The sequence below is a fragment of the Nelusetta ayraudi genome, unplaced genomic scaffold (assembly GCF_046127955.1).
Source record: "Nelusetta ayraudi isolate G7.1 ecotype Tasmania unplaced genomic scaffold, CSIRO-AGI_Nayr_v1 ptg000004l, whole genome shotgun sequence".
Classification (NCBI taxonomy): Eukaryota; Metazoa; Chordata; class Actinopteri; order Tetraodontiformes; family Monacanthidae; genus Nelusetta; species Nelusetta ayraudi.
The window spans coordinates 6,816,524-6,834,758 of record NW_027466054.1 but is presented as its reverse complement, the minus strand read 5'-3'; the positions used below and the strand labels follow the sequence as shown (position 1 = coordinate 6,834,758).

Genomic DNA, 18,235 nt, shown 5'->3' with positions numbered 1-18,235 from the left:
AAAACAAAACAAAAATGATTGGTCAGCTCTGGCGCACTTGTACTTGCCAAAACTGTGGAAAAAAAACTAGGACACACGATCGGTGTCGAACTGCTAGCATCCGTTCGGCGGCTAACGGGGAAGATGAACGTGGCAGAGACCTTCAGACTTTCAGTCACTGAGCGACTCGAGGCCGCTGCAGAGGAGATTTTTCTGCTTTTCCGACGGAGCGTCGCCCAGTATGAGGAGGAGATAGAGAGACAGCGCCAACAGCTGGCTGTGACCTGGGAACCTCACGTCAAGTTGTGCCGAATAGGTAAACACACACACACTGTGACGATGGTCCGCACGTGGTTGCCAGTTAGCCAGTTAGCATCAGGAGGGCAATAGTCGAGTGTTTATGAAATTCTACACTGCAGTTAATTTGTCTGACTGGAACAATCGACCTTGGAAAGCCATGTCAATACGGCGCTATTGCTACTGTTGGATCGTCTTATTTTCTAGTGTCGTGCTGACTATCCGCGTGTTCGTTTAACGAAGAATCTTAGAAGAATGATGCTGATTTCAATATATCTTTAGTAAACAAATTAGTTCAGGATACAAATATACAGAGCTCTGGGTCGAGTTCAAGCCTAACATCAACAATTGCTGTCAGGTTCTGAATTTTGACTGACGCTTTTCCCCGTGATCCAGTCTTTAAAGATAGATAAGATCCAGTTGTTCTTGCAGGCGCGCTCAGATTACGTCCTCCTCAGATTGGCTATCTGGTCTCCGTACCCCATCCTCATTGGATGATGCGGCCTTTGTTCCCCGTAGGCTTAGGTCCGAGGTAGAGATGCTTGATAGAAAGATGCCGGATCCTCTCTCGGCCTTTTACCGCGGGTCACCTAGGGTCATTGTTTTACAGCTGAAGGTCACCAGCACCATCCACCTGCTGGACCTGAAGACCAGGTTGCTGGCTTGAAGGGTGTCCACCTCGAAGCCAACACAGGTGAACCATCCCAGCAGATCCCCAACCAGCTGACACGCAATGCCCCAGACTCCACTGCCCAAGAGAAGCACTACGTCTGCACTGTGTGTAATGAAGCTTTCTCAGACGAGAAGGTTCTCGCCAACCATGTGACCATCCACACGACCAAGGAGCCCTTCAAGTGTAAAACATGTAGCAAAGCTTTCAAGACCAGAAGTTCCATGAATCATCACACAAATGTCCATCGCCCCAGGGTTCCGTGTTCTCACCCAGACTGTGGTCAAGTCTTTTTAACTAAGGCACATATGACAAGACACATGATGAATCACACAGAGGAGAAGCTGTATCATTGTAAGACCTGTGGAAAACAGTTCAGAAGGATGGACACCCTGAGAACCCACATCAAGATTCACCCTGGAGACCGGCCGTACAGCTGCAATGCCTGCGAAAAAAGTTTTGACACCAAGTTTGATTTGAACGTTCATATGTTGATCCACTCATAGGACAACCTGTATCAGTGTAAGACCTGTGGAAAACATTTCCAAGGGGTAGACAAGCTGAACATCCTTGTCAGGTGTCACAATGGAGAGAAAGCGTACAGCTGCAAGGCCTGCGGAAAGCATTTTGCTACCACGTCTGTGTTAAACGTCCACAGGAGGATCCACATGGGGGAGAGACCACATCAGTGTAACCTCTCAAAACAGTTCAAACAGTCCACCTGAAAAGCCACGTCTGCAGGCACATTAGAGAGAAGTCGTACAGCTGCAAGGCCTACGGAAAACATTTTACCACCAGCTATGATCTGAAACTCCACATGAAGGTCCACATGGACATTCTGCAGGACTCTTGGAACATGGCCTTCCTGTGAACCACTCTGTGGGCACTGGAGGTGGAACATAAATGACTACTGTACTCCTCCTACCAAGCAGCTCAACATCAGACATTAAAATTCTATTTTGCCTTTCACGGAGACACCTGAAAGGCACACATCTGTGACCACCATCAAAAGTAGGCTAACAACGGACTTTGAATCACTCTTACAATTTTAAAATTGAGTAATCTGTAATCTAGGATTCCCTCCTGAAGGAAGCCTGAAGGCTTTGAAGCTTAAGGTGGAGTAAGACTGACACTGAGAATGTTACGAACGGAAAGTGTTTCGTAGTGGTTGATCTAAAGTTGAATAAACTTAAACTTTCCACATCAGTTTTCCACATATCAATGTCACAAGCTTTGGCATAATCACTATCCATTAAAGTTTACCACGTCGCACATAGGCGACTTCTACCACGATTTACTCACATATCCTAAATATATTGACAACCACAGATGTATATATATATATATATATACACACACAGATAATATGTATATATATATGTATGTATATATATATATATATATATATATATATATATATATATATATATATATATATATATATATATATATATATATATATATATATATATATATAATCAATTATACCTTCCTGCAACAGATGACTGATAGGGATAAATATTTTTTTAGCCAAGCAGTTTTTTCTTCCAAGTAACTGTTTGCAAATAAAGGTAATTACACCTTGTTTTTATATTCAAGAGTAGGCTAGCCTATTAACCTTTGTTATTGTTGACATGCCAATAATATCTTGTGCCCACGTGTCAACTATCTCGCAGCCAGAACAATAAATGTCTCATGGCCACGTGTTTATTATCTCGTGGGCACAACATACTAATACGTGGCCACACATTTTTTTCATTCATGTCACCAGCGGGGCTCCGTTGTTAAGTCAAATTTATGCATGAATTGTATTAAAGTAGAAGCCATTGAATAGTTAGGTCAAGGAGGCCACCTATCTTGAAGACCATCAAGAGCAATATTGAAGTCACCGCCCATCATTATTATTACTTTCGGATATTTTGAGAGCCAGTGTAGGGAGGGAGATTCTAAAACATGAAACTCTGTATCATTTTCGCCTTTTGAATTATATCCATACAATTAACTTACAAAATTATATGAATGCCCCCCGTCTGTCCCAACAGGAAGATGTTGGGGGCTGACGTAGCACTCCCGCCCCAATTATTGCTCAGTCATGGCACCACCCACACGCTCAACAACTCAGCACCACGTCAGTCGAAGCGAGCCGTAACCAGGAAGTAGCGAGCAAGCTAGCGGTGGAGGATGAGCGGCTGAGACGTAGGTGATATTTTTGTCAGGTAAGTAACCATTTGCTCAATGAACATGGAGTTTGAACAACGAATGACTTCGTTTTTTTCATTTGTCGTCGGCGAGCCGAGTGCATTTTGTACCGTGACAGCCACGTTTTTCGCCAGACGCGTGTTAGCATTACGACAGCAGTTAGCCAGCCCTATGGAGGCAGTCAGACTGCTAATGTCCCCCGGGTAAAGACAGGTGTCTGTAGGCGCAACATTAGTCAAAGACCTTCATTTGCATCGGAGCAGACGGGTTGATAACCTTTGGTGAGGCTTACAAATGCACGCAGAATTACTCGGGACATAAGCTAACAACTTTATTTAGCATTAAATGACGGGACACGAACAGCCGTACCAGTGCAGACTGACTGTGCTCGCAGTATAACGAGGAGCACCTTATACTCCAGCATTAATGGCCTTGACGCGTCTGCCGTTATGCAGCATCAAATTGTGAGCACAGCCACAGGATGCCCACAAACCTCGAATGCAAGAAGAAGCGTTTGTTACTTTAGTTTGAGTGAGGTGCACAATCCAGTGTTTACTAGCAACTGGCATGATATGGACTAAAGACGCATACATATATTATTAGTCTCTAAAATAAGTTGCCATTAATATCAAAGTAGTTATACATGAAGAGCAAGTAACTGTAATGCATCGTTTGTTAGTTTTATCCACTATCACAGTATTGCTTTGGCCATAATGCGGAACATGCTACATAATTGTCATAATATTGGATGGTACTAAACATTGTACACTAGGCATTTAAAGCACAGTTAAATCTGATTTGGCCAACACTATTGCTATTATTTTATTTCATCATATGTTATTCCTTATACTTTTTTTCCCCCCAGCAAACATGGCGAGCATAACACATGTTACACAGATTTTTGCAACTTGATGCTCATGGACACATATGAAAACAAAACTGCTTGAATGTAATTACTGAGCACTATTGTAATTGTAATTTTACAATCTTCATCTCCCTCTTTTGTGCAGCTTTCGTCGGGCAGAATGGGCAGGCAGAGGAAGAGGGTGACTGGTGAAACCGCTCCAGCTCTCAGGAAAGATGAGAAGTCCTCTGCATTTCACCGCAAAGAGAAGAAAAAGAAAACGGACATTGGCAAAGTCTTCATAAACATCTCTATTGGCCTCTGCATATTCAGTCTGATCTGGTTTTTCTATGCGCTCTACATGCGGTCCATGCTCTCTAAACGGATCATAACCTTGCACCCGTCTCCTCCGGTACTTGACGCCAATAGCAGCAGCTCCACAGTCTCCCCTGAAAGATTCTGGGGCTCATACAGGCCACAGGTGTACTTTGGAATGAAAACCAGAAGTCCAAATTCAGTTGTGACTGGTAGGTTGACCTGGTCTAAAAAAGCTGCACATTTAACCTTGTATTTCTAAATAATGTTGTCATAATATTGTCAAACCTATAATTTATTCTGTAATAAGTACTTGGGGGACTTCCAGTTTTCTAATCATGTCAGACAGTTACCTGCAGTTAATTACAGAACTTCCTCCATCTATGTCATAAATTTGCTGGCTATGTTCATAATGTGGTGAAAGAAGGGCTTGTTTTGAAGATTTAAAAAAACAAAAAAAACAAAACAAAACAACCCTCAATAGTAATCTCTTGCGAACTCCCAAAGTCAATGAATTATCGAGGCAAAACGAGGTCCTGTGATTTGCATCTTCTCAGGCATGATGTGGATGCGCCAGTTTTCCCACGTGGATGTGAACCTGAGGCACACGTGCGAGCAAGGTGACCGCTTGCAAGGCTACGGCTGGCTGATGCATGATGGGTTGAACTTCGGTGTCCAGGAAATCCGTGACAAGGATTTCACACTAACCACAGAGTTTGTGAAAAGGATGGGGGGCGATCACGGAGGAGACTGGACCTGGAGGATCACTGCCAAACAGCATGTGGGTACTCTCTCCTCATTGTGGGTGTTCCTCGACAGCGGTCAAATGTGTTTCTCATGAACACTAACAAACGATGAACAATCTTAGCAGATTCAGTCATTGCTCATGTTTTTCTGTTTCTGTTTTAACCCGCCAGAGCTCAGCCCCTCAAGCGCCAGTCATCTCCCTGATGTTTTATGCAGCAGCAGACACGCAGGGCTCGCTGGAGGCTCATGTTGAGGAGAAGAGCCGCCTCGCATCCATCAGGGGTTTCTCGGAGGAGCTCGGGAACTTCAAGATCACCTTCGGAAAACCAGTGACTGGGGAGTTATCCACCGCTAAATATGCCAGGTAATTGCAAGAATACATAATACACTGGTGGCGTTTAAGTCGGATCGAGCCTTAAAAATACCAATTAAACGGACAAGAAAGCTGAAGGGAACTTTCTGTAGATGGGCTGCCCTCTTTGGTTTGGCTAAGATTATTTCTATGTTATAAATAAATATGTCAATTAAACCTTCCTGCAACAGATGACTGATAGGGATAAATATATTTTTTTTAAAAAAATGATAAAATGCAGTTGTATGTGCTTTAAATAGATGCATAGTAAACACGTGTTTTGAATTGTAGATTGTGGTGAAGTGTCTTAATGAAACCAGTAGATGGCAGCAAACGTGAGCTTTTTGGTGAATGCTCTTCGACTTTAAAATCAAAATTATTGTCACGTCTTGGGGTCATCAGTGCAGCATGTTTACACAGCTGTTATTTACTAAAATACTTAATATAGGATAGCATTAATCTGCCTCCAGATGAAACAACTGCAGCGGTATTTTTTTCATTCTGTTACGCTAGCACCACTCAAAGGTAGGAAACAATATTGCACGATTTAATGAAAGACAACGAACACCACCAAACGAAATGTAGTGTATACACTCATTTCAGTTAGGAAGAGTTGTTAAAGATGACCTTACTTATTTACTTATTTTGTGAGAAAAAGGATGCTTAAATATCTGTCATTGTAAAGTTTAAAGTTTTATTTTGACCGATAACTTATCAATCAAATGACACAGCAGTACAGTTTGTTTATGCCCCAGTGCAAGTTTGTTTAAGTGTCATGATTTTAGAGTTTTTTGTAAAGGTATTTGTTTTTGATTGTTCCTCTTTTCAGCTACAACTACCTTAAGACTGTCTCCCCTGGACTGGAGAAGCTGACTGACATAGTGAAGCACAGTCTGAACCGCAGGTTTGTCTACAGCCCGCCCTCTGGAGAGAAGAGGCACTATATTGCAGTTGACAAATACAGACCACCACACCACCAAAACCCGCAGAGACCTGCCGATACAAGGAAAGAGTCTGACTTCGTGGTCCATCAGGTGACGGTTCAGACACCGTTTCAGATGGAAATTCTCTTTGAATCCGGGAGCTTCCGCAGTCGTCCCAACCAACTTGTGGGCTCTCAAATGACCCAGGAGCTGGAACGGAGAAAAGCCGAGTTCGATGCCAAGTTTGACAAGACCTTTGGCCTGCAGGCGCAAGGCTTTAGCCAGGCACACATCAAATTTGGGAAGGCAGTGCTCAGCAACATGCTGGGTGGGATGGGCTACTTTTATGGTCAGTCGGTGGTGCAGTCGGTCTACAACGAATACCCCATCTTGTACCCTCCCGGGGCCCTGTTCACAGCTGTCCCATCGCGCTCTTTCTTTCCCAGAGGCTTCCTTTGGGATGAGGGTTTCCACCAGCTGCTCTTGAGCAAATGGGATCCGCAGGTGACAAGAGAGTCTATTGGTCACTGGATGGACCTTATCAATGTGGAAGGTTGGATCCCTCGAGAGCAGATCCTGGGGGACGAGGCTCGCAGCAAAGTCCCCGCCGAGTTTGTCATCCAGCGTAATGAGAACGCAAACCCACCGACCCTGTTCTTGGCCCTGCAGGACCTCATCAAGCAGCTCCCCTCAAATCCCGACAAGTCGGAATCGCAGCCCACTTTGCCCTTCCTGCGGCGGCTCTTTCCCCGGCTGAAAACCTGGTTCGAGTGGTACAACACCACGCAGACGGGGCCTTTGCCGAACTCTTACCGCTGGCGCGGACGGGATAACGACACCAATCTTTTCCTCAACCCCAAGACCTTGACCTCCGGGCTGGACGACTACCCGCGGGCCTCGCACCCGTCAGCGGAGGAGCTGCACGTGGATTTACACTGCTGGATGGCCTTGACTTCGGGCATCATGGCTCGGATAGCGCGCTTGCTGGGCGAGCCCCACCAGGAATACGAGCGCTCGCACCAGGTCCTCAGCGACAACGGCCTGCTGAACGAGCTCCACTGGTCGGAGAGACTCCGCGCCTTCAGTGACGTCGGGAACCACACAGAGGCCGTGTCCCTGCTGCCGGAGAAGGTGTACATGTCCCCCGGTCAAGCTCGCCACCAGCCTCCCGTCACTCGCCTCGTCCGCTCCGTCAACCACACCCCGAAGATGCAGCACGTCAACGCCCTGGGCTACGTGAGCCTGTTCCCGTTCCTGCTCAACGTTCTCACTCCGGACTCGGACAAACTGGAGCACCTGTTCCGAGACATGAGAGACCCGAACAAGCTGTGGACGCCCTTCGGCCTGCGCTCCCTCTCCAGGACCGACCCGCTGTACATGAAGCGGAACACGGAGCACGACGCCCCCTACTGGAGGGGTCCCATATGGATTAATATCAACTACCTGGCGGTCAGAGCCCTGCACCATTACGGCAACACGGAGGGGCCGCACCAAGAGAAGGCGGCTGCTCTTTACCGGGAGCTCAGGACTAACATCATCAATAATGTCTTTAGACAGTATCTCGACACGGGCTACATCTGGGAGCAGTACAACGACAGCACCGGCAGGGGCCAAGGAAGCCACCCCTTCACCGGCTGGTCCTCCCTGACACTGTTAATGATGGCCGAGCAGTATTGATGCTGTAGCGTGCGTCTCCCATTGTCTAAGATGGTGGTCTTCATCTGTGACACAATCAGGTGTTAAACATTATAATTAACGAGCCATTGAAAAACAGATTGAAATACGGGCAAAAAAAAAAGGCATTTATGATCACATTTTCACCGTACCTTTGTCAGAAAACAGAGGCTCTCACAGCTCTTTCCTGCTGGATGGTTTCGAGCAAACACATTTTTGAGGCCAGGCATTTCCTGGAACATCAGCTCAGCACTTAAAGCATCTCTGGTGTCACTTTTTTTTATGAGTATCAAAACGCTGATTGGTTTTAGGTGGCAATAGACTGGGATTGAATTAATCCTTCGTTAATTCCACTCCTGTTAATCATGGATGCAACAAAATCCTATTGGAACGAGGACCTTGAGGCAAAAGCTCCATGAACAGCCTCTGCAATCTATTTTGTAGTCATGTAAGGGTTGTTGATGTGAAAACCACTGGGATCATCATCCGTTTTTAAATGAGTAGGTATTTAATTAAGTGGCAATAAGGACATAAGGAATAATCAAACGATCCAGGCAATGAAACCATTTGGGGAAAACGGTTACTAATGTGGATTCGCCCCCTGCTGGTCATTTGAAAGAATACAGGCATGCAACGCCTGGGATCCGTTGTATTCAGTGATGGCCACAGTTACATCTTGCTGAAGTATTTCTTTTAATGAGAAGTCATTTTGATACTTATGTGTGATCAAAAGACTTTTGCCACGGTTTTGCCTGACATTTCTTAACCTGCTTCTAAAAGCAGCCATATTTTGTACAAACAGCCTTTGGAAATTCAACATGACTGTACCATCAGTTTTGTTTTGTAAGGGAGAATAAACCGTTTAAAATAAATTCTTTGTCATACTGTGCCTTTTTGCCATTTTTAAAGCTAGAAACTTCTGTATGTCATTTTAAAAGCTTGTCGAAATGTACAGCATTTGATGTGTTTACACGTTATCAGTAAGGATCCAAGCCAAAAAGCAGAATTTAGTTAAGGGGTGCTGCAATTTTTTTTCAACTAGTGTACAGTTTAAATAAGTTTAAATGTTTCTAAGGCTATATGTCGGTCTTCGAGGATACTGTGACCTGAAGTACAGCAGCCGCGTCCTCTTTCTTTTGTCAGGCGGCACATTGGAAGGCCTCCGGCTGACGTCACCAGGCTTTTTTGTATGGTTTCCATGGAGCGCAGTTGCTGCAAGGGCTCGGTCGTTAATCAGCTAAAATTGAAAGGAAAGGAGCACGTGCACTAAATTGTATTTTTTTTTTTCCCCTTCACTTTTTTTTTTTGACTTATGCCGGTGTGCACACCAGGGCTCACTGTGGAACTGTTCTTATTAATACTCTGACACCAAACGCGGAGCAGAGCTGATCCTGAGAGCACTGACACAGTCTCTCAGTCTGAGTGCATGACCACTGGGCTCCAACCTCCACAGTGTTGTGAATCCACTGAATTGGTTATATTTGCTGTTGAATAGCTGAAGACCGAGCACGGTGCATTAAGGTCGGACAGCTAAAATAGTGTACTGACAGCTGAGGATCTGATTTTTTTCACTTTGGCAATTTCATATGAAGATTCAGCATCCTTCTGTTATTTTTCCACTCATGAAAAAACAACAATTTCACTTGACGGCACTGAAATTGCCCGGTTGTGTTTGCAACAGGTTTCAGATTCACTTCTCTGTCTTCTACTCTTCATCTCAGTGACACATTAAGATTAAGGCTTGCGTGTATGGATTTAGCCAATGGTGTGGCAATGTGCAAAGATTCACCTTGGGCTCTTTCGTGTGAGACACAAACTCATCATTTGACCCTTGACCCATAAACGCAAAGAACACGGCATCGAGGGATTGTGCCGCCGATGAGCCATATCCTCTTCCTTTTTGCCGTCCGTCCCAGAGGAAATGGATTTTTCACATTCCCTCCATGCAGCCACAGTTGAAAATGCATTTATTTCTTTGAAGAGTCCGGACAATCTGTGTGACTAAAGCACTCACTGCGCAATCCATCCCCCTCACCCAAGACCCTTTTTTCACCGTGAGATGGGATAATAGCCAAACAGCATCAGAGCTAACTAATGTGACTGCATAATAAACAGATGAGTCAGGGAGGATTCATTTGCATATCATGCCAGCCTTATCAGAGCTTCCATATAGTGAATAATTTGTGATCGGCTTTTACCCGTGGCTTGACTGGGTACTGCGGGGCGCATGATGCAAATCCAAAAGGCCCGCAATTTCAGTTTTGCGACAACATATTTTTATCCTGAGCAAAATCATTTTGCATCTGCAGAGTGATTAAATAAAAAAAGAGAGAGAAACTTGTCTAAGAGTTGCTGGGAATACCCCCTGTGTGCAGCCAAATCCAGTACTGAATGTAATTACCGTGGACTTGCTGCTAGAGGGAGCTAATTAATAAGGCATTTGTGAGTGGAAAAGAGGCTTTTTGAACGCAGCTTAGCTATCATTTTACTTACAATGAGGAGCTACTTAGAATTAAAGCAGTACAAGTGGATAATTATGCTAATAGCTCAATTTGGATTTAGGATATGGTGGCAGGCTGTATTTCTAGATGATCGCTGCTCCGACAAGTACAGTCGCACGCAGGTCCCCCCGCCAACCCCCACCGCCCCCCCGCACCTCTCCAGTCAGTATGTGGGCTTTTATGTTCATAACATCTCAGTAGAAATGTCAGATGTTTTGTCCTCAGAACACATAACAATGTGTTTGTGTCTGTGTGTATATGTATATATGTGTGTGTATCTATCTATCTATCTATCTATATATATAAATATATATATATATATATGTGTGTGTGTGTGTGTGTGTGTGTGTGTGTATGCTTTCAAACTTTTGATTTTTTTTGCAACGGGCAATCATGCAAATAAAGAAGGCTTTCAGGCAGAGTGACTGCGGACCTTATGGTCGGCGTGTTGTTTCATATACAGCGGTTTCTCTCCCGCCTGTTAGTGTGGTCCTTGAGGCTATATTTAATGTCTAAATTTCTGATGCTTGTGTTGCTCTCACCACCCTGGCTCTGGCAGCGCTGCCCTCCCTGCACAAGTGCATTAAAGCAAGGCCCCCCACCCCCAAAAGCCTCGCTTCCTCTCTTTCTTTCGCCCAGCCAGTCGCCTTCGGCACCAGCGTCTCCCACCTAATTGCAGCACGCATGTAAAACGTATCTGAACCGCTGCTTCCCCCTTCAGCATCCAGCACCTCCGGATCTCTGCACCCTGCCTTTCAGCCCCCCCAACCCAGAAGCCTGCTGTCGAACGCCAAACTTGCCTCAGCCAACATAGGTCTATGTATGTTATGTAAGGGGCCCACTATAAATAGGTTCACCCGGGATCTTTTGTCTTTTACCTGATTCGCTCTTAGCCCAACAGTTTTTATTTCTGGCGAGAGCCGTGGAAGCTAGTGCAATGTAGAGCCGGCCGTTTCCATAGTTACTTTTGTTAGCTGCGAGCCCTTAACATTCTTCATCTGTTTCCTCACATGTCTGTTAGCCGCTCGTTTGAATCTGTTTGCACGGCTCGTCCCTGTGTTCGGGGGCCCGTTCGGGCGCCACGTCGGAGACAATGCTCTCCAACTTGGCGCTGCGGCTTCGTGCAACCGCACCGTTGCGCAGCGAATCGGGTGTGCAACAAATAGCAGTAGGTGTGGGTGCGCGTGAGTCAGAGACAAAAAAACAAAACAAAACCGCGTAGACATGTTCACTTCTATTCAGTCAAACGGCACATGCAATTAGTCCCATGTTGTTGCGTGATAATGAGCGAGCGTAGTAGATATTATTGAGCTCCAGTCTGAGGGGATGGGTGCACTCTGCAGAGCGGGCAGGCGCTGCCCGTTCCTTCAAAACGCAGTTGGTTGGAAAGCACTTTGGTGTGAATGCAATATTATGGCATGTTATTAAAAGAAGAAATGTGGAGAGAAAAAACAAAACTGTTGCAGTGCAAGGATGAGCAGGTCCAAGCGGTTAGGTAACAGCAGGTGCAGTAGCTGGATCGGGCCCAAGAACTGGTGCTGCAAGCATAGATCCAACATAGAAGAGGGCAAGGTGGGAGCCATGCAAGTGTGTGTGTGTGTGCGTGTGTGTGTATGTGTGTGTGTGTGGAGGAGTCTGGGGGGCATGGTTAAAGAAACACTGGGGCATTCCGCAATCACGATTGCAGAGCCGAATATGATTCTCACCCATCCCTGTTGTAGAACCAAAGAGTACAGGCAGCTGGGGACCTAAGTGGGCGAGTGCGAAAGTATTTTTGGATCGCACGGGAAACCTGCCACACCAACAGCAGCGGGAACAGCGGTAGCGGCGGCAGCAGCAGCAGCAGCGGCATCGGGGCCTGGTACCGGGCTTCCCTAACCCACTCCCACTCTCAGAGGAAGAGCAGCAGGCGGGGAGACGTTCCTTCAAAAGAAGAACCACGCTCGCTTCCGCCACTTTCATTTTCCTTATGTGCTATTTTTCCCATCCAATTGCCCGGCGTTTGAATGATGATGATGTATTATACATAACTGTGCGGAGCCCGACATGACAGAAACAGGGAGAGAGAGAGAGAGAGAGAGAGAGGGAGAGGGAAATAACGAACTTGGCAGCCGAGGCGAGTATCTCGTATTTATAGAAAGTCGTGTTTCCGGCAGAGGTTTCTGTGGTTTTAGCACTCCCAATCCATTTTTGCGGTGTCTTACAGGCCCTATTGTATCCAGGTTTAGAGTGAAGATGTTCCCTCATCTTGCGCCTTGGGGGGAGATTTGACTGTGAGACATGTCAGAATGTGATTTGGGGGAGGTAGATGGATTTCTCTGGCTCCCTCTGCAACCCAGACTTTCGTAAGATTGCTCCAAAAAAAAGAAAAAGAAACCCTATTTGCCTCCACAGAACGAGGCATTTGTCAAAATGCTACACGCAGGACTTGAGGCTGAATGTAAATGTGTGTACTGTATAATGTGTGTGATCTTAATACTTGGAGGACGTAGGCAAAGCTGTTGCTAACTCAGAGACGAATCTCTGGGGGGGGTTTCTTCTTTTTTTTTTTTCTGCCTTTGCCTTGTGTATGCGTTGCAGCATAGCATGCATAACCTCTGCAGCTCATAGTAGGGTTTTAAGTGGATTGTTGGTTTATTTTTTTTTTTTTTAGATAGCCATGGCAGCCTCTGCATCTCAGTGGATTTCCTGTTATGGATCAGGATCAGCTTCTGCTATTATTTACTCCAAAACAGTGTGGGCTGAGTATTTGGTTGACAGAATGCCAAGGCATTTAAGACCTCGAGGAGCCGCTGTACATCAAGCGAAGATGGCGTTTTATTTTGAATTGAAATTAGTGCTGCCTAATGGCCGCTCTCCTTTTTTGATCTGGTGGTGATGTGCCTGTCGTTTCAGAAAGCCTCGGCGCAGGACGAGACGACAGCTTGCCAGGGTTTTAAATGGTTAAAATCCTGAGAAAATAGCACCAAACGTTGGAGTGTCTCTAGCCACTAAATTTAGAGCCCTCTTCCTGCAAATCCATAGATGAACGGCGAGTGGCCACTGATTATCAATAATGGGCGAAAACCCTCCGCTTATCTGATAAGGCATATACATGGGTCTCTTTCCAGTGGTGATGACATGAATAAAAATATAGAATGGTTAGATTGATTTTGCCGACATGGATCGGTTCTTATCTCTCAGCCTGTTGCACATGGGAGTGAAATACAGAACTAGCATGGACAAAGCACAAATTGGGTGTAATGTAATCCATTTATGTGCCTTCAGTCAATGGCTTGACTACTGTGCAAAATCAACATTATGCCACAGCTCATAGATTTAGTCTCTAAGTCTCTATTAGCTTTATCAGAAGCACAATGCTTTTTTGGGGGTAAAATATAATGCTTTTATTTTATTTTATTTTATTCGTTCCTGCGACGATTTTTCATGCAGGCTCAATACACTGACACACAACAGGGTTAGATTTTCTTAGACATAGCGGCTCAGTTTTCTCGTGCTCTGCCAGGATTTAACACCATAAAATGATATTGGCAGCGAAAAATAAGAGACGTGGAAGAGACATTTCTCATCCACCCTGTCCATCTTGCAGGCAGCACGCTCAGAGGGCAGTCACTCCTCACTGCCTCTTCAGCTACACCAGGCTCCCACCTGCAAGCACAACTCCCACACCCTGTCCAGGAGAGAGCCTGAAAATAACATTGGCCTGGGGGGTGACATGCACGGCGTAAGGAAAAGTGGTTACCATTAGCTGGGTCTTTCGCCTCAGTCATGAAGGCAAAGTTAGTCATCGCCCCCACCAGTAACAAGGTTAAAGTAATGGAATAAACCTTTCAATTAACTTTGGCTGTGTATCTTGCTTTTCTTTGGACAAATTCCCTGTAAAGTTGCAGTGGGTGTGCACATGTCAGGGTGCTGGAACTTCATGCATTGCAAGGCGTAACAACTGTGAGTTGGCAGCATTGTGCAGTGTTGCTGTAGGTGTGCAGATTTTAGTTGATCAGACCAAACCAGTGATTGAGACTAACAGACTAACAGAATCAGTCTGAAAATGTAAGTGCATTCAACAGCAAATCGGCTCTTTTTATAGATAAAGAGGAACAACGTAGACAAAGCCCAGAAGAAATAAGCTGCTATGAGCAGCTACAATGGCTGCTGCGTAAGATACTAGTGGGGACGCTCCAATGGAAATGGATGGAGTGATTGGCATCTTCACACTTAACCACCAACATGAAAACAGCGCTCATTCGCTTCAATCTTGGCTGTTTTCACACTGTACTGGCTAGCCACGGGGTAGCAAAGCGCGGCTAGTGACTTTGCAGTAACAAATCTGATTGGTCTAAATGAATGTGATAAACGCTTTGTGGTTTGCCCAGTCACCTTCCGAGTCTCGCCTACCTTTTCCAAATTCCGTCTGTAGGCTCTTCAACAGATGGATATGAGAGGCACAAACACAGCGAGTGTATTTCAGGTGCTGTAGACTATTTAATCTTGTTCCACTTTACTGCTTCACAGAAGCTTCACAGAAGTGATCCATTCAGGACAAGACATCCTTTCATTAAGGTGATATTTCATCCTCTTTCCATATCCAGGACTTTGAACCTCTTTTGAAGTCAATATCCTTGTTAAAACATGGCAGTGGCTGCACACTCCACATTTTTTTCCCAACCTACTACACCATCTCCAAGAAACTGGAGGGTTTTGCATTTCTCTGCTCAGAAGCAAGGGAACAAAACAGACAGCTTCCATTTAACTTTCAGAGCTATGGAGTTACCCCTGCACTATAATGTCAGTAAGTGCTAACATTACGTAAATCCATTACCTAGTCCGTGTGCTGTGGCATTTTATGGAGAGGGGTTAGGCACACGGCAGTTATCATAACAGCATCTCGTGATCTGAACTCTGTGTGATCAGATTGGTTTTAATAGACTCTGGATTACGTGGAGGCAGTTCCTCAAAGCTAAACATCGCTGTGCCTGGAATTAAAGTGCACATCTGAGGTGAAAGCGATTTGTTCAGGAGAATGTCACCGCCGCAATGAAAGAGCTTATGCGCTATTATCACACGCTACCTTAAAAAGATGACAGGGCTGCGACTCAGACGTCCTTTGATACATTTCACAGTATGCTAAGCTGAAGGAAATAACGTCAAACTCAAGTAGTCTGGCATAAGGAGGCATTTATTATGTCTAATAATCTCTTTGCAATTGTGGCTCAGTAGACACAATATGCACTTTCTTCACTGTAGCCCACAAGCTTTTTTTGTCTGCCGCGTGTGCATAGCAAAGATACTGTTCACAGGAGCCCTATAGCTTCGACATTTTAAAATTCATTTTTAGATTAAAAAAAAAAAAAAAAAAAGTGTGATTATTGATAAGATGTTTTCACGAGTGGTGTCGATGATTTTCTGCTATAATCAATCATGTTGTCACTCTTTCAGTTCATACCTGCTTTTATCTATACATTTTTGGCCACCTCTCACTCATTTACTTACAAAAAAAATAAATCTTGCAATGCTGCCTTCCTTGTAACAACAATGTTATTAGATAGATGGATTGATAGCCTAATAAGGGCATGATATGATTTTTGAGTAAAAAAAAAAGAAAAGTAAAAAACATTTTTTTTGTTGGCTTGCAAATTAAACTGTTAGCAGACCACAGTTGATCAAATCCTCAATACTGTCCTAGAGTCATTGCAGCTTGTGCTGCTGAGCCTTTGTTGCATTTCATGCTCAAACATGGTTCCTTGAATTTAATCAATGACTTTCTTGTATAAGGTGGATTTCTTTAATCTGTTGAACTCACCTGGTGAAAGTGTGATCAGTACAAAAATCTTGATGCTGAAAATCACTAACGTTCCCCTTAACTGTACAGTAGATTCTCCATTTTCTTTTTAAATAATCACAAAAATGTCTTCAATAGAAAATATCAAATTGGCTCAATTTCAACATCTTTCACTAATAAAAATAATGATAATAAAAAGCCTTCTGTTGAAGACTGCACAAGCGGCATCACCCACTAAAAAAAGATTCCAAGAATTCTTTGCTATTGGAATTGGAAGCACCAGTGGTTTGAGGAAAAATCCTGTTAGTCACCAGTGAAGTGTGCAGGGAGCACTGGGAGCCGAGTGTGAGGTATCCGTGTGTGTGTGTCTGTGTGTCTGTGCGCGTGCATGTGTGCGCACGCGGTCGAGCAACTGGTTCATGTGATCACAAAGCTGAATGCTGCGCCTTCGCTGTCCATGGTCCTGAACCTCCAGCCGGAGGTGCCAAAGGTCTGCTGCAGACTGCCGCGTCCTGTGAAAGAGTATCGACTTTTTGTAATAGGATGTGTGACCACGGCCAAACAGGGAGAAAAAAAAGAAAAAACGCTTTGGGGGTTGAAATGTCATGTGAACAGTTGGGTTCAACCACTGAACACCTCAGGGGTGTTATCGACTCCCGCCAATGCTTTTAAAGGCCAAGGGTTGGTTTAGAGCGAGCGGATTCTGCTGCTATTTTACCTGGCCGTGTGAGTGACCACAATTTCCACAGAGTGCAGAGAGGGACGGAATTTATTAAGGCAGATCTATAGCGGCAGACTGCACCAGCAACTTGTTCTATTGAGCTGACAGAAAAACATCCAGGCCATGCTGTCTGGAGGAGAAATTCTTTCACCTTAATAGAAAATTAAAGGAAAAGATTCTGTTCTTTGGCTGACTGCCCTCTCTGTTGCGTTTTGAATATTTTTTTTCTCCTGTCAGCTGTGAGCTGTGTTAACGACCAGACCTTGACCCCTTCTAAAATATTCACTGCTGCCACGCTGTCATCATTGCCGCTTTAGTTTCTTGATTTCTTGAACATCATACCGGTTTTCACATTTTTATTTTTTTCAACCTAGACTCCAGGGGAGCAATTTCACATGATTAAGCATCCAAAAAGGGGCTAAAGTGGTTGTTGCAAGGTGGTCTGACAGGGTGCAACAAAGACTAAAGGCTGTGTTGGGGTGTAGTCACTAGCATTGGAGTGATGTCAGCGTAGAATCAGTGCCTTTTGTGACATCACAAAAGGCTGTTACCCCATTTCTTTCTTTATATATGTTTTTGTTCCAAATAGTGGAGCAAACAAAAGAGGTGAAGGAAGGACTTTTCTGATATCTGGGGAATTCAAGTGAAAGAAAGGAGACTGAGGTTATTGTCATTAAACATTGGAATAGGAAATTTAGCTTAATATGGAACACTTTAAAACCATCCGTCTAAATGACACTTATTCTCATCAACCATGTGGCATAATATTTGCAGCCTATAGCAAAAACCGTATTGAAACTGTGTTTTGTAAAACGGGTCTATAAAAAGAAAAAAAAAAAAAAAAGAAGTCTTGGTCAGAATCCATATGAATGACAAATTAATGAAATACTGATATTGTCGCTATACTTAGCACTAGTAACATTTTTCAAAGACCTGAACATAGCATAGTTAGCACTGTCACCTCACAGCAAAAAAGCTCCTGAGTTTGATTCCCAGACAGTTGTGTTTGTGCGTTCTGCGGTGTCGGTTTCCTCACCTCGTCTACCTAGTCGCCGGTTCGGGCAAATCAAGACCGAACAGCGCCATCATTTAAAAAAAAACAAAAACAAAAACCCGCTTCGCCGCCCAGCGCGGCTCGCCACTTGTTGCAACGTCAGACTCCATCTCTCCAGGATGGGAGGAGGAACAGAACCAGAAGAAGGAGCGGGAGGGGGGGACTCCGTCACATCCTCTG

General features: G+C 44.7%; 1 protein-coding gene across 2 annotated transcripts; it reads left to right on the top strand.

Moving 5' to 3' along the window:
* Positions 1–63: 63 nt before the first annotated feature.
* mogs (mannosyl-oligosaccharide glucosidase) lies at positions 64–8,872 on the top strand. 2 transcript variants are annotated; one of them, XM_076031663.1, is made up of 6 exons: positions 64–295; positions 2,989–3,142; positions 4,156–4,516; positions 4,862–5,085; positions 5,222–5,415; positions 6,233–8,872. In XM_076031663.1, the coding sequence occupies exons 3-6, from the start codon at positions 4,171–4,173 to the stop codon at positions 8,001–8,003; spliced, it is 2,535 nt and encodes an 844-aa protein (XP_075887778.1). In that variant the 5' UTR covers positions 64–295; positions 2,989–3,142; positions 4,156–4,170; the 3' UTR covers positions 8,004–8,872. The 2 variants fall into 2 exon arrangements, with proteins under 2 accessions (XP_075887778.1, XP_075887768.1); XM_076031653.1 differs by having other exon boundaries at positions 2,989–3,162.
* The last annotated feature ends 9,363 nt before the right edge of the window (positions 8,873–18,235 follow it).

Bases quoted from the DNA above. Each gene is read 5' to 3' on its own strand.
- mogs (XM_076031663.1), top strand. From the start codon at position 4,171: ATGGGCAGGCAGAGGAAGAGGGTGACTGGTGAAACCGCTCCAGCTCTC. The intron at 4,517-4,861 runs GTAGGTTGACCT...GCATCTTCTCAG, and splicing joins TCCAAATTCAGTTGTGACTG to GCATGATGTGGATGCGCCAG. The intron at 5,086-5,221 runs GTGGGTACTCTC...TTAACCCGCCAG, and splicing joins GGATCACTGCCAAACAGCAT to AGCTCAGCCCCTCAAGCGCC.